The 14,889-nt window shown below is 47.9% G+C and overlaps 1 protein-coding gene and 2 long non-coding RNA genes across 7 annotated transcripts in view; 1 reads left to right on the top strand and 2 right to left on the bottom strand.

Moving 5' to 3' along the window:
* Positions 1 to 3,902, bottom strand: part of LMTK2 (lemur tyrosine kinase 2) — a 37,742-nt gene extending 33,840 nt beyond the window's left edge. For 2 of the 3 annotated variants that reach the window (XR_005839812.2, XM_001232428.7), the window contains exon 1: positions 3,566 to 3,902. Coding sequence is in view for 2 of the 3 variants with exons in the window: in XM_001232428.7 (XP_001232429.4) it covers positions 3,566 to 3,692 (127 nt within the window). In the remaining variant the exon portion in view is untranslated. The other variant, XM_046900884.1, reaches the window with a different exon arrangement.
* Positions 3,903 to 4,157: 255 nt separating this feature from the next.
* LOC112533468 lies at positions 4,158 to 6,221 on the top strand. Its single transcript, XR_003077746.3, has 3 exons — positions 4,158 to 5,447; positions 5,655 to 5,777; positions 5,968 to 6,221. It is a non-coding gene; the product is annotated as an uncharacterized LOC112533468 (long non-coding RNA).
* Positions 6,222 to 12,264: 6,043 nt separating this feature from the next.
* LOC112533467 overlaps positions 12,265 to 14,889 on the bottom strand; it is a 34,111-nt gene continuing 31,486 nt past the window's right edge. For 2 of the 3 annotated variants that reach the window (XR_003077739.3, XR_005839814.2), the window contains one exon: positions 12,265 to 12,372. This is a non-coding gene — a long non-coding RNA (uncharacterized LOC112533467). The other variant, XR_006931507.1, reaches the window with a different exon arrangement.

Here is a 14,889-nt window from a genome sequence, read left to right as displayed (position 1 = left end):
TCCATCCTGATGCCTAACGCTGCTAGGACACTTCTAGTCCGCTTCTGGTCAGTGCCACCTTAACACGGTGCAGCCACAGCTGGGGAATTATTAAGTGTAGCCAAGCATCCAGGACGTGAGAAACAACCTGGGGAAGGGGCTGCCCTCTAGGAGGACTGCATTAGCTGCAGCCAACTGCAGATCCTTAGAGGCAGAGAAAGCAGACCCAGCCTGAGAACAAAGCCTCACATGGAACATTCCTGCAGGCCAAGAGTCAGGGCTGGATTGTCACTCCAGAGTCACAAAGTCACAAGGAGAAACAAAAGAGAAAAGGCAACTTAGCAGCTCTAGCTGTACAATTAGTAGGTACCTGGATCAGAAGTTAGAACAAGAGATAAAGGGATAAGTAAACACATTTAATTCTTGAAAGCAAGAAGAAAGGTGAGACGAAGAGACCACTCCCAAGAAAACTGCATCACGATTAAAACCCCTCTTACAAGAAAGATTTTTCTCAGCTTCAAGTGATCTGACTCTCTACTTTGCATATGCTTAGAAATTTGCTTTTGTCTGCATGCACGGCAGTCACACACACTGTGCAGTACCAAACCACAGACTACAAACACAAGCAAGCTTTGGTCTGACGGAACTCCCAGTAAACATCAAGCCAAAGCAGCTCAAAAGCACCAATTTTCCCAGGACTGTGTATGAACTAGAGAACTCATCTTTGTAATTAAAAAAGTAACAATCTCAAAGTTGTTGTCTCTAGCCATATTTGACCATAGCAGTCAGAGCTGCACAAACATCTAGATGCCTCTGGATACTGCAAATCAATATCTAGGCGTCCTTTTCTGGATCTTCAACAAGGATTCACTGCCGGGGCGTTCAGCTGCTGCAGGAGGGCAGCCTCAGCACTGAGGCTCTCAGTGCAAAGCAAGGAAGCAGGCAGGTGCCAGTCCTGCTGCCTCCATCCAGCTGAGCAGAACGCAACCATCGCAAATGTAAAACTGAACACCTGCGAAAAATGCTACCACCTATTCAAGTTATACAGGAAAATAATAGTTTTGAGCCCCCATTCCTTTACATTTGCAAGGACTTCATACAGCAGAGACGACAGAAGCGCTTCCTCTGACATTACCATACATACCCTTGATTCAGATTCCCAGCTTTCTGGAGAGGCATCTGAATTAAGGTCAAGTATGAAAATCCAAGTCAAAAAGAGAGAGAGAGAGCCTGAATTAGAATGCAAAGCTTTAGCGCAGCAAAGCAGAAGTGTCAGATTATGATGCAGTATGTTTGTCTGCAAAAATTACTGCTAAAGAGCATTTCTCAAATACCCTTACTTCAGCTACACAATGCTAAAAATGATAATCATCTTGGCCTGATGCACTCAGGTGGAGCACCTAATGCTCCACAGGCTCAGAACAGCTGAAGGACTTCGTTCTACCAGCTGCTCTGCCTTGGAGCACGTCAGGTCGTGCAGTCCCTCAGAGGTGGGTTCAGCTAGACCTGTCCTCAGCTCTCACCTCCAGCAGGCGAACCCTCATATTCACAACGATCACAGCACATCCCAGTGCCCTCCCTTTCCCATTCACTGAATAAATTAAGTCAGTCTGTTTCTAGCCAGTAGCATCTTCAACACCTCGCTTTTCCTATTTTCTGTAGTAATTGCTATGGACCGTATCAGAGGAACAATAAAAGCCTTCCTTCCTCTACCTCCTCTTGGTTTGTTTTAGCAAGTTTAGAAATACAGCCTCAAACACAGGAGACAAACCCAGAACACACCATCAGGGCACACCTACATCTGCAAACACCGTGAAGCCACACTTAGAAGTACGAGCTGCATCACTCATCTTGATGAAGGCACCGGGAACACAACAATTCCCCAGACACTGTCTGCTGCGATCCCACAGTAGTTCCACAGAACAGAACATTGTTGAATAAGGAATTCAAGCCAGTCTTGCTAGAATCTGCCACTGCCACTTCCTGCTTCCTAAGTGCCTCCTCAAAAGAGAATTCTCTCCATTATGGGCATATTCCAGGAACTGTTCCACAGAGGTCACTACAAGCACCTCACACACCTCCTTTCCTCTTTTTCCTGCTGACCACCATCTTCCCCGCAGACTGCTCCAAGCTGGGCAGATCAAAATGCTTCTCCACCATCAGAGAAGCGGCCCTTTCTGCCAGGTGCACAACTGGGGGATCGTGAAATAAGTCCAAAACCCATTACTAATTACTTTAAGAAAAGTCCATTAAATTATTCCTAACTTCACAACTCTTAGGCATGAGGTTGTGTGCAGCGGTGAGCTCAAAGAGCTGCCAAGGCCTAAAGCAGAGTCCGTTATTTATTCTGAAAGTCATCAGTGACTGCCAGTCTCAGCACCGGAAATCAAAGCGACTTCCCACGGGACACACGAGGGAACAAGGCACAATACAGCAGAGGCCGTTTCCAAAGAGCGATTTGCTTAGCACGACTTTCCATTCCGACAGGTCAGGTTTATGACAGCATCATAGAAGGAACATCCTCATCTCCGAGCTTTGCAGGATACGTGGCATAGTCTTGATAGCAGAGGAATTGTCATTAAAAAAAAAAAAAGCTGGGTTCCTTTGAGGACACTTGATGCCTACACTGACACCTGCCTTGAAACAGAAAAGCTAACAACATTTCAGGAAAACAATAGACACCCAAAAGGAAAAGACGGCCGCCCAGAACTACGCTGCCCTACCTCATGGCCTGATGACAAGTCAGTGTCATTGGGAAATTTCTTACATATTTCATAAATGAGAAAACTACCATTTAGCCTCCGAGAAAACACAAGTTTGGCCAAGGGCCTCCCGGGGCTTTCATTTTCCCCAGAACTTTATTGCAGAAGGACCAACCTCAAGGAAAGCTGACAGAAGCAGTAACTCGGGAAGAAAATAAATGGGAAAAACGTCGGTCCAAAACGAAAGGAAGTGTGGGTTCTACACCCAGTTTTGATGCTTTCTGTGGAACAGCAGCCAAAGAGCTGAGCTTCACTGCTCTCCCTCCCACTGCTGCCCTGCCCCGTCCAGCTGCTCCATACTACACCACCACAATTGAATCCCAGTGCACATTTGAGTCGAGCCCAACAGAACACAGTCCCAACACAATTTTATGTTCGGAAGTCTCAATAAAGCACAAAGAAACAAGTGAATGATTGAGGCGACCGTCACCCACCAGAGCAAATAAACCTTCCTGCGGTCATTTGTGAGATCGGGAGAACACACCGCCCGTGTGCGCCTTAAGATAAACAGGAAGATAAGGGCCCGGAGGCCGCCAGCGTTACCTAACGCAGAGCCGAGCAGCCGGGACTGCATTCCCGTCGAGGGAAGCGCCGCCCGCCTCCAGGGGCCGCGGCCCCGGCAGGGAGCCCCGCTGCGATTCACGGGCGGAACGGGGAACGGCAGGCCGAGATCCGTACGGCTCACACAGGCGGCCGCGACAGAAGAGGTGCGCGGTACGGAACGAGCGCGCAGCGCGATCTCAGGAGCCGCGGCCGCCGAAGTGGGACAGCGCTGCCACAGCCGCGCCCCGCAGCCCGCAGCCCCGACCGCCCCCGCGCCTCACCTGCGCCTGCGGACGGAAGCGGGGCCGCCCCGCCGCTCCCCAGAAGCAGCGACAGCAGGACGGCGAGCCCGGCTGGGCCGCCCCCCCGCCGCCCGGCCGCCGGGCCGAACCCCTCGCGCCGCCGCATGTCCTCCGCCGCCGGCCCGCGGCTCGGCGCCGAACGAGAGGCTCGAGGCTCTCAGCGTCTCCGGGGAGCTCCTGCGGCAGCCGCTGCCCCCCGCCTCCGCGGCGCGGCCCTCCGCGGCATCGGCGTCCGCGCTCCGCTCACACGGCCCCTCCGGCCGTCGCCGCCGCCGCCATCTTCCGGGCTACCTGACCGAGGGGCGGGCGCTCTGCTGACCGACCGCCCGCTGCGCCAATCGACGCGCGCCCCGCGCTCGGGGGGCGGGATCGCCGGTCGGGACGGAGCTAATCCGAGATTGACGGCCAGATCCGCCAATCGCGCCGCACGGGGCGAGCAGGGGTGAGCGCAGGCTGCGGCGCGAGAACGCTGCGACGCGTTTGCCAATCAACCTGCACGACCGACCACGGGAGGGGGCGGAGCTTCCCCTGGACTGAAGGAACCCCGCACCAATCGGCCGGCAGCGTGGGCCGGGGGGCGGGGCAGCGGGAGGAGCCTGCGTGAGCCGTGCGCCGGGCGGAGAACAGCGCTGCGCGGGGCTGCGTGCGGGTCCGGCGCTACGGCCCGAGGACACCGACCGCATCAGCAAATGACCCCTGTGTTCTGACGCGTTCGAATTAGCTTTTCTTCCACCAGAAACGTTTTAATTGAATAATCACGTGGGAGACGATGTTCCGTTGTTTTACTTTGCTCCTGGTGCGTGCACGTCGGGCTGCAGCGCCTGCATCTGCACGTGTCCTCTCACGGCCGCGACGGCCGCTGGTCTCAGGGACGGGCATTGGAACCTCGCTGTGCTGCTGTGGGCACATCTCGGCTCCGAGACGTCCTGAGATCTGACACCGACTTCATGCAAATTCCACAAGAAAACAGTGTTGAGGTTCACGGCAGCTGCAGACGTACAGCTCACGACCTCACCCGTCAGCGGGTTTGCAACGTAAGGCTGCTCTCATTTCAACAGCGAGAGCAATTCAGGGCATTTTAAACGCAGCAGAGTGCCTCATTTCGGAGCCCGCCCTGCCCTAATTGAATGCCAAGCCCTTGATGTAACTTACTGATAGCACAACGTGTAATGCTATCTGGGAAGGTACGGCACCGTATCATTAAGGACTTGTCAGAGCACTCCTCTGTGACGGCGGTACACGTAAGGTGAGCTGCGAATTCGTCAGTGGCGGAATAAGAAGCTTTATAACCAACCCTTCCGTTCCTTTCCTGCCTCAGCCACAGGCACTGCCTCCAACACCCCGCGAGCGTCCGAAACACAGCGACACAAAGCCTCATCTCCACAGCCTGTTGGCATCTCCAGGACACTCATGGGATGAGCAGCCCGCCGCCAGGGAACGCAAAAGGCACTCACACAGAAAATATATTTACTTAAATAAAACAGAACTCCTCCTGTCCACAAGATGGGATGCATTACCACGTCACTGCCTCGTGTTTCTTGATGCTGCGCTGTTAGCGCTGCCAAATTGCCGGAGCTGCTGTTCTGTGTGGGAGGTGTTAAAACCTTTTTTTAGACAGAGATAATTGGATCATCTGAAGGATGTTGATGGTTTTATTCTCAGTCGATTTTCTTAAATATTTTTGCTAACGTTATTGGTGCGGAAGGAATACTGTCTAGCAGACTGAGCAAGCTGCCAGAGGGTGCGAGAGGTCTTCAGCATAGCTGTGAATAAAGCCCCAAAAGATTTACTACTTCCTTACTACGAAACAGAGCCGAGCATCGGCCACACGGCTGAGAGCAGAGCGCAGCCTTCACTGCAGGTCTGTGCTGTAAGCGTGGGGGTTGGTTTCCTCCTATGCCAACACTGAGACGTGCTCTGCCCCCCAGACAGAAAAATCCCTCATTCCGTCATCCATTCCGTTTTCCTTTGGTGTCACTGCTCTCTTTTTGCACCCACCAGCAATGTGCTCCTCTGCCTGATAAACGTAGGCAAAACAAACGTCACTGACCTAAACCTCTGCTTTCAGGTAGGAGAGACCAAGTAGTGCTCCTGTGTAACCAAAGGCATCCTCCTCTGTTCACTACTGTTCCAATACTACAGCTCACCAAATGATTTTATACAGCTCCCAAGGAAAAGCAGGTTTAAAACGGTGAGTAATTTGCTCCTTTCAGTCAAATATTTCCCCCTCGTTCTGTTTCTGTCACTCTCGAATGGGCAGAGCAGAACTCCCCGGCTTCTTCGCACAAATGCTTCAGTCTGCATATGGAAAAAAAACTCCTGAGAAACACAGTCAGGTGTACAATATTCGTACTATAATTAATAATTTCCTTCTAACACAGGAGCCGACGGGAATATAATTTCCTAATATAATTAGGAAATATTTCAGAACCAAACTTGCATTGCCACCGATGTCCTGGGAAGTGCAGCCGTGGTTTCGTTCTGTTGCCTGGGGAGCACCACAGGAGTTGCACAGCCCTGCTGGGGATGGCACTGCCTGCTCTGCCTTCAGACGGCTGCAGTGTGAAGAGGTCGTGACACGAAGACATGAAGGTGGACCACAGTGTTAAATAAATCTTATTAGAATTATTTAAAAGTCTTTCATTTGCTTCTTTTATTAAATTCATTTCCCTCTCGTCCATTGAACCATCCTATGGAATCAATGTCATTAATCAAATGGATTTTTGTGGAAGAGTGGTTAAGTACTTACGATGGCATAAGAAGTGCTAATATCAATAAAACTTCTTATCAACGGAATTTCCTCCTGACTGAATTGAAATCCAGCCGTGGGTGCACAAACTGCTTTCCCCAGGCATCACTCTCAGATGTTATGGGCAGCCAAAACACCAATTCTGCCAGTTCTCTTTCTTTATGCCACCAACAACTGTCTAATGCTGGACCAAACCACATCTGTGCTGACAGATTCGTGGTTTAAAGCTCCCTCTATAATTCTGTCTTTCAGACAAAATCAGGAGATGTAGCAAAGTTCTTTCCATTAATGCAGAAAGAAATGCAAAACGATGACCTTTGTAAAGGTGCTGTACAGCCCTTATAGCTGCATTGGAAATTCCTTGCCATCGTCTTCTACTTATTCTCTCCTATTTATTTTTAGCAAACACTAAGTTGTGTGCTCTACTAAATCCAGCCAAATGAGTGCCCAATGCAGTACTGATCTAAATATACATTCCACGATTCAAAGAGAAAAGCGAAACAGAGAGAATATTTTCACAGACAGACAAAATGCAGCAGATCAAACGAGGCTCCCAGTCAGCCTTTTTTCCTGCAGCACTTTCATAATGGCAACGGCTGTGGAAGCTGCTCAGCAACTCCACCTGTCTGAGATGACTCCGACAAGCAGGCGTTGCTGCTTACAGCTTGGTCTGCTTTCACTCTGTAAACTGCACTCCTGGAAAGGAGGGAACTGGCAACATTTTAGCCTGAGTGCCAGAGTTTGGTAGAACTGCCTGCAGACTGCAGAGCTGCTGCCTGGCAAACAGGTCATCCACAGGCTGCAGTGAGCGGCCCTGCAATGAGCCACGTTTAGTCCTTGGTGGGGCCAACTCTGCTCACACAAGTTTGCCAAAGAAGCGGGGTTTGTTCCTGGGTGTCCGGACCAGCAGGAATCTCTTCGTCACAAATCCTTTCCATACAGGAAAGCAAACATTTGAACGAAAGATATGATCAGATTTGCAGGTCTCCCTACAAATTAATTCTAATTAAGGATGTAAAAATACGATACACGGCCACTTGAGTGTGTCACCTCTGAAGGAAAAAGTGAATGAGCTTTTCAGAGCTGTGTTTTGAATCCTTCCAGGTAGGACATACTTGGTCAACCTGCCTATTAATGCAATACTGGCAATTCTCAAGCCACTTCATACCTAACTTCATAAAAAATAATGTAGACAACCCTCATATAAGTACTGCTTCTCACTAACACTGGGCAAGCTGAAGCTCAGAGGACAGTTTTTACATATGTAGTCACTTTTTATTTTAAGCACCTTTAATAACCTGATACTAAATAACTGCACAATTGAACAAGAAATTTGTCTCCGACCACCTCCATTTCCTGCCAGCAGTTTTGGATTGGCTCCCACGTTCTACTGAAAGTACAAGCAAAGCCTGCAGGCTGAGGACCATTACGAGTACAGGGGAAGCTCATCCCAGTTTGGAAATAACCGGCAATACTGACAGAATGTGCTTTAAAAAGGAGTGTTTGAGTCTGGAGGCCAGATCCAGAAGGGAGAAATAGAATGCAGCAAGTAGGCTGTGGCACACAGACAACTGCTGCTTTTGGTACGTTAAGGGAAAATCCACACCTGGAAGGAAACCAAAAGGACTTGAGATATAAAGGAAAGGGGTTTGTTCAAACAGCATGGGGGAAGAAGGGATCCACCTTGTGCAGGAATGCCAATGCTTTGCAGTCCTTTTTATTCTTATTCTAACCAATGCTGCCTTCCAGGATATGAGGAAAATTCAATCTAAAGATCAAAGCCACTCAAAATTTAAGGGGAATCACTTTTTTCTTTTCAGTGCTGTACACAGTGCCAAAGACTGCCCTGTTTCAGGGCAGCGAATCCCATGAGTTACACTACCAGTGTGAACTGAGAGAAACGGTCAGAAGAGGTGGAGCCACGTGAGAACAGCTACCTGAGCCTCTGCTAAAACGTTAATTCTTCTGCAGGTAAACACTACCAGATGTAATGCAGAGCATCCCCATGCTTTTAGAGTGCAGCAGATGAAGTACGTAACATCAGCAAATGTCACAGCCATATCCACCTGAAGCCTCCTTCCAACACAGGGGCAGACAAGAAACTTCACACATTAGGAAAACCACCTTTCTATAACATCATGAACCAGACAAACATTGAGCACATAAAACATGACTGGATTTTGTGTTGTGAGCATGTACGACCAGCACAAGGCTGGAACGCTGCCCAGCAAGCCGACAACTTCTGCATTAACCTTGTGTGATCACAGCTCAGGTTATCTATTTATAACACCATACCCAGGTGTTGCCTACAGGGGGATATTACAGGAAGCAGAAGTTAACAGAGCTTCTCTCCTTGGGATGCAGCCCAGGTGCTCAAGCTGGTGCTCTCAGTTAGGAACTCAGAGAGCATCTGGAGTAGAAAGACAACAGAAATGAACGTCACCATTTCCCAGGGGTCAAGGATTAACCATGGCTTGCACCTGCCCTGTTTACTGCTGAGCTGGTATTTCAGAAGATTATCACTAATACCCTTTCGTTGCTTACATTTCACAGTTTATTCATCCCGTGCAATATGGACCCCTTTTTAATTTGACCCAAATATAATCTGCATCCCACCTCATACCAGCCTCTAGACACATTTATTTTAGTCAAAGACGTGACTCAAAAATGCTGTATCACTCACTGTAGGTAACAGAAAACATTATTTTTATCAAGCACCTTAATACAACTCATCACGTTCCTCCACACTACAAATTCTCCTGCCTTGTATCTACATCTCCCACTGCTCTTTGTATATAAGCTGAAACATCAGTGGGTCGGGTCTGGTTTTTCCACTGCCTGATGCTTGATTACAGTTGTTGGAGACCAAAATAGTTCCAGGATCTTTCCTCTCCACTGACAGTGTTAAACAATTAGCTGGTCCTACCACTGGGAATGAGTGTGTACACGTCCTTGCTGCAGTGTGCTCAGCTCCAGTTGGCAAACACAAACCTTGCAGCAGCCTCTCACAGTTCTCCACACTGACCTACATTCCATGCCCATGCTGACCCACTGGGGAGGGAATACCCACCGTGAGGGTTCCTGGTCTCTTCCACTGGGAGCCTTACCCTGTAAAGGAAGGCTGGTAGCAGGGAAAGGGGAGAAGAAAGGTCCCTACAACATCAAGATGGACACTGGAAGGCAGAGCTCATCTGTGCCCAGCAGTCACCTGCCAATGACTCCCATGAAGACCACAAGAGTGCCAGTGTAAGTCAGAGCTCAGCTAAACCTCCATAGGCACCAGTCGGTCCCTTATACAGATGGCTCAATTTGTGCAGTTAGAGTGGAGCTGTGAGCACAGGAGCTCTGCCATGCCTTGGGTTAGTCTCCAAATAGTTCACCAGTGGATATTGCTCCCCATATTTCTCTAGCTCCTTTCCTGCTCTGTTGTGCCTGTCCTTGTCTGAAATACAGTGCTGTCCACCACTGAGAAGTCTCAGTACATCTCCAGATGGCTCTGCATATTTGCCTTCTTTAAGCAGAGCTGTGTACTGCTGTATATAATCACAAGAATATCAGAAAAAGCATGCCTAGTGCTGCCCAATGACAGCATGATGCTAAGCCCACCGCCATGGAGGCAGAGAACTAAATAACACGCAGAGATGGAAGTTACAATTTGGAGCACAGCAGGTGCGTAATAACATGGAATTGCTGACCCTGTGTTGGAAGAATCTTGCACTTAATTATTTACAGAAATATAGAGATCACTCACATAGAGAGAGAATATCCATTAAGTTCAGAGGAGCAATAAATTAGTTGTACACTGAAAACGTGTGGACAACAGAAACGGGAGAAGTTTTCTGAATTCACTGCTATGCATAACAAGTAATTAGCACACGCACCTGTGATAATTGCAAATTAAAATACACAATTGATTGCGCATGTTGTGTATGCAGTTTTGAGCCCAGTATATCCTATGGCCCAAGAAATGCTGGGAACAGCTGGCATTTGTAGTCGTGTTTATTGACACCACTCTGGAAGTGGCAGACTCTCATGCTGGGTGTACTGACTTACACCTCAGGCTGCTGCCCACTCTTAGAAAAAGCAGCGTATAAAATCCTGAAGTAACAACACCTGTGTTAGTACTACAAATTCCACAACACCTTTATGCTGCCAAGCAGAACACTTTGATTCTGCGCTTCCTTTCATGGCTGCAGACTTCATTAGCAGTTCTGGCCATCCACAGAACAAAGGCTGAGTCCCCAAGGGGCTGGTCAGGTATTACAGACACTCCTAGAAAGGAGGAAATACACCCATCTGGGGCTTATTCTCCAGCATCTTGAAAATGGATCTACAACAAGCAGAAATTAGGAATTTACCTTGTGTTGTGGCTGTGTATTACAGCATGGCATGACCCTATTCATGCAAGGACATGACTCAAATTAGCAGAGGAAGCCTGCATACTCCAAACTATTACTGCGGAAGGCAGGAAAATAAGCTGTAACTTGCATACACTTCAGACTCCTTTCAGCCTTACTCATCATTCATTATACAGTTTTGTAGATGCTGAAAAATGAGTTCATAACTGAGAAATAAAATAGGAAGCTCACTAAGAGAGAAATAAGCATAGTCTGGGAATGAGAGAAGAACCTAAGGAAGAGCTCATAGTGAATGTGCGGAACTGAGTTTCTGTCAGAAAGATGACCACGGCTGCACTAACGAGCCCTCTAGTCATTCCCAGCACCACGGCTTTCAGCAGCCTCTGATACACAAAATGACAACTCTGCAGCATTAAAGCTTAATTTGTTGTGAGCAGAATTCTTCCTTGATTTTTCTCTCCGCTGACTCTGATGCAATTAAGTCCTCTGACAATGCTGCCTGTAAAACCAGGTAAGTGGAGTTAAAGCAGTTGATAAGAAATATGTATCCACCAGATGGTTTTCCTGCCTGAAACATCCTGTGCGTATCTTCACGTAGAAACAATGCCTCTTCTTGGAGCTATGGTCTGGTTTTCGTGATAAGAGGCTGGAATTCTTAGTTTTACATACGTATACATTAAAGACCTTTGGAAGAAAACCGCTGCACGACATAACTTAGGCAGCTTTCAGAAATGAGGGCTGGATCTAGGTCAAAACTAATGCTTTAAATAAATATCACAGACGTTGGGGAAATTAAGATCTAGATCGTGCAGCTTTGGTTCTGTAACCAAGAATATCTGTAACCTGTGAATATCTTCTGCAGATACACCGTGCTAGGCAAGTGCCAATGGTCTCTGTAACATACTTCAAAGGAAGGAGCGAGAATTGCAGTAGTGAAACAGGCAGAGATCAGTGTCAGCTCACAGGAAGGAGAGCCGTGGTATCCGAGTCAATAACACTGCAGCTAACGAAGGCTGTTCTTGCTACACGAGCAGTGCAGAGCTCCTGAGCAGAGCAGCTAAACTGTAAGACTGAAACTGCTGGGCTGCTGTTGCTGGCACTTAGCTTAGGAGAGGAGCTGAGCTATTTCTGATCTGATGGAATAGCTGAAGATGAGTCACATCCAAATTATTACTCTTTCTCCAATTCACGGATTTTTTTGCTGCCTTTCTAATTTAATTTCACATCTCTGAAAAATTAAGCACTGCAGAAAGGTTGAAAGGGGGAGCATTACTTGAACTGCACAGCAGCCTCATCCTAACTCCGGAGAGATGATCTCCTTCCACTCGCTGCCACAGCTCCCCCTCAGGCCGCAGCTACTGCCCTCAGCTATTGCCCAACTCCCAGATATTTACTCGGTGAAATCAGTTGCTCTTGGCTCCACCACGGCAATTCTTCACGGAGTAAACATGTGAAAAATGCTTTGCATCACTCAGCTCCGCCTGCAGCCGCTCCCGGGAGCAGCAGCCGGGGCTGCGCTGAGAAGCACAACTCGCCATTTCCCAGCACCCCTCCGCGCTCTGCTCAGCGCCGCTCACCGCCACGGGGCAGCCCCAGGTGGGCTGGCAGTCGGGTCCGTGGGAGCACACGTCTCCCTTCACCGCAGCAAACGCCTTCGTGGTGCGGCTCAAATCATTTCCCTGGAGAAGCAGAGAAGAAATAACAGGGAGAAGAGGTTAACTCAAATAGTTCTCCCCATGCAAGCGCCCGACCTATTTGCGTTGGCTTTGGATGCCAGGAAGAAAACTGAAGGCATGACAACCACAGGGGAATAGTTTGACAAGCAGGAAAAGCAGCGCTTCTGTGCTTGAACTTCGTATTAACGCTTCTCTCCAACAATCCTGAGTGCAATGGGGACCCGCGGAGCAACGGAGTCCGGGAGTGTGGGCAGGCAGCCGTGTTATCAAATGGCTATAAGCAAACGTCTTGGACTGAGGAAAGCGTTCAGCTGCCAGCTCATATAATCATAAGGGATGTAAAAATACAGGAAAATACTAAATGCAATTCCTCTTTTAATTGAAGACTTTAATTTCCTGGACATAAAGCAGAAAATGAATGTCACCAGTGATGTCAAAGCCCCACCAAAGACAGGAGCATGGTGAAAGATGGATTTCTTTAATTATCCATTAACTAACAGGAGCTGGTGCTGCATTAGAGTGAGCAAAGGAGGGTCTTCGATTTGATTTGCTTAAGGCTGATGACAGATGGGAACGATATACAAAGAAAACAGGAGTAGGATAACAGAAATAATAGTAACTTAAGAGAAACAGAACTATTTCTTAATGGGAAAAACATCACAGAATCCATATGATTGTTTCCCTAGCATACTGAGTGAACTGGTCCATACAAGCCAAGCGAAGTAGCAAGTTTTGTGTAAATGTAAAAGAAAACTTACTTAGGGCTTAAGTACAGTAAATATAGTGCCTGTATTCCATAAAGTATTGTTTAAAATTCAGCATAATACCATGCGTTAGAGCAAATGTTGAAAGAAAGCATGATCAATTGCAGCGAGGGAAACAGTGTGAGGAAAAATATGTGGTTTAGCAACATGGGGGACTTCAGACTAAAGCTGGTATCTTTGGAGTTAGTTAAGCATCTGTTTAGAACTGAGTAATGCAGCAAACTCAGTCTATTGCACTTGAAACAGTTCACTCGAGACAGCGTTCCACAGCAGTGAAAGTATGAGCGGTAGGGATTCATGCAAAAGCAATGTGAACAAAGAAAGAGGTTATAACACAGAAGGAATTGTAAGAACGGAGTGCATTTCCTGATGGATTTCCTCAGGAATGAGCCTTCGGAGCCGTGCTGTGGCAGCTCTGTCTGTATGGCCCAGCCTCAAAAAATGTGCACATGAAGCAGAGCTGGGAGGTACTGCCAATAGTGAGGATCATCGCGTTGGAATGAGATGACCTTCTTGACTGTAGTGATAGAAATTCAATAATGTGAACTGCAAAGTCATGTTCTTGGGATTCACCAGCTGGAAGCAACAGAGAAGGAAAGAGATCAGAGTGTCATCTGAGTGAGTGAAGCTGTCAGGGAACCAGAGCTGCCAACACGGCACCGCAGTGGAAAGAGAAGACACGAAGATGGGTTAGGTGAGGTTTTTAGCACAGGAGGAATTATTGGTGCTTTTACACCAGGCTCAGGCAAGATTTTCTGTGAAATATTTATACAATTCCAGTCAACACTGTTGCAAAAAGATGAACTGGAATCAGCGCAGACTGGCAGCTAGAACAAGAACGGAAATGGAGCATCAGCCTGAGGGAGAGGGAAAGAGTACAGTTGATCAGCAGGATGGCAGAGAAGCAACGTGTATGTCCTTATGGGCAGATTCTGAGATAAACAGCAACGACAAAGAGCCGTGTTAAAGGTCCAGGTGCACACGAGATCAGACTGCTGCAATCTGACCAGCACATCTGATCATCTGTAGACTGAGAACTAAAAAGGTTCTAACTATTCAAGCATTCATATTTTGGCATAATCTTTTCTAGAGCACAAAGGTGAGGAGCCCACACAGCCAGACTGCAATGGGAAAGCTGGATTACATATTAAATTCTTCTCAAATACTCTTTGCCCTCTAACCATTCTATTTAGCATCAGCTCTCCAGTCTACAGTCCCAACTTGGTTGACTCTTGTTTTATCACGGCACGCTGTGTGATAAAGGACTCATGCTGTGGCGCTATGTAAGGTCAAGGACACAAATTCTGTACCTTCCAAAAGTGATCTGAAGGATGCAGAAACCCTTTTCTCCAAAGCCAAGGCCTCCCCACTCTACTTTCAGAAAGCCAGAATAGTTACACAACAGGTTCTCAACAGGAAGCAAAGCAATTGTTTGCTCTATGTGTTCCCATGTCAAACTGCAAACAGCTCTTGTCCCACTGTAGGTTGCCTGGCCAAACACAGTCCTCACCTGTGTGCCTGCAGGTACCTCGGACAGATGCTGCAGGAATGGTGTCAGCAGCAGCAGCACGTTTATGTGCTTTGAGCCCTCTCGGTTGTGTTCTTCCCAGGCTCTCTCCTGCTACTATCAGCTGCCTGTATGAGGCCTCACAGAGCTCACTCAGGCTGCTACATTGGTTTTTGCACTGCGGGGCAGGATTTAGTGGCCCTTCAATAAATTCTCGTATTCAGCTAACTCAGCAGTGTAAGAGAATTA

The sequence above is a fragment of the Gallus gallus genome, chromosome 14 (assembly GCF_016699485.2).
Source record: "Gallus gallus isolate bGalGal1 chromosome 14, bGalGal1.mat.broiler.GRCg7b, whole genome shotgun sequence".
NCBI lineage: Eukaryota > Metazoa > Chordata > Aves > Galliformes > Phasianidae > Gallus > Gallus gallus.
Note: the sequence above shows the minus strand (reverse complement) of the source record. Positions and strands in the feature narration are given on the sequence as shown.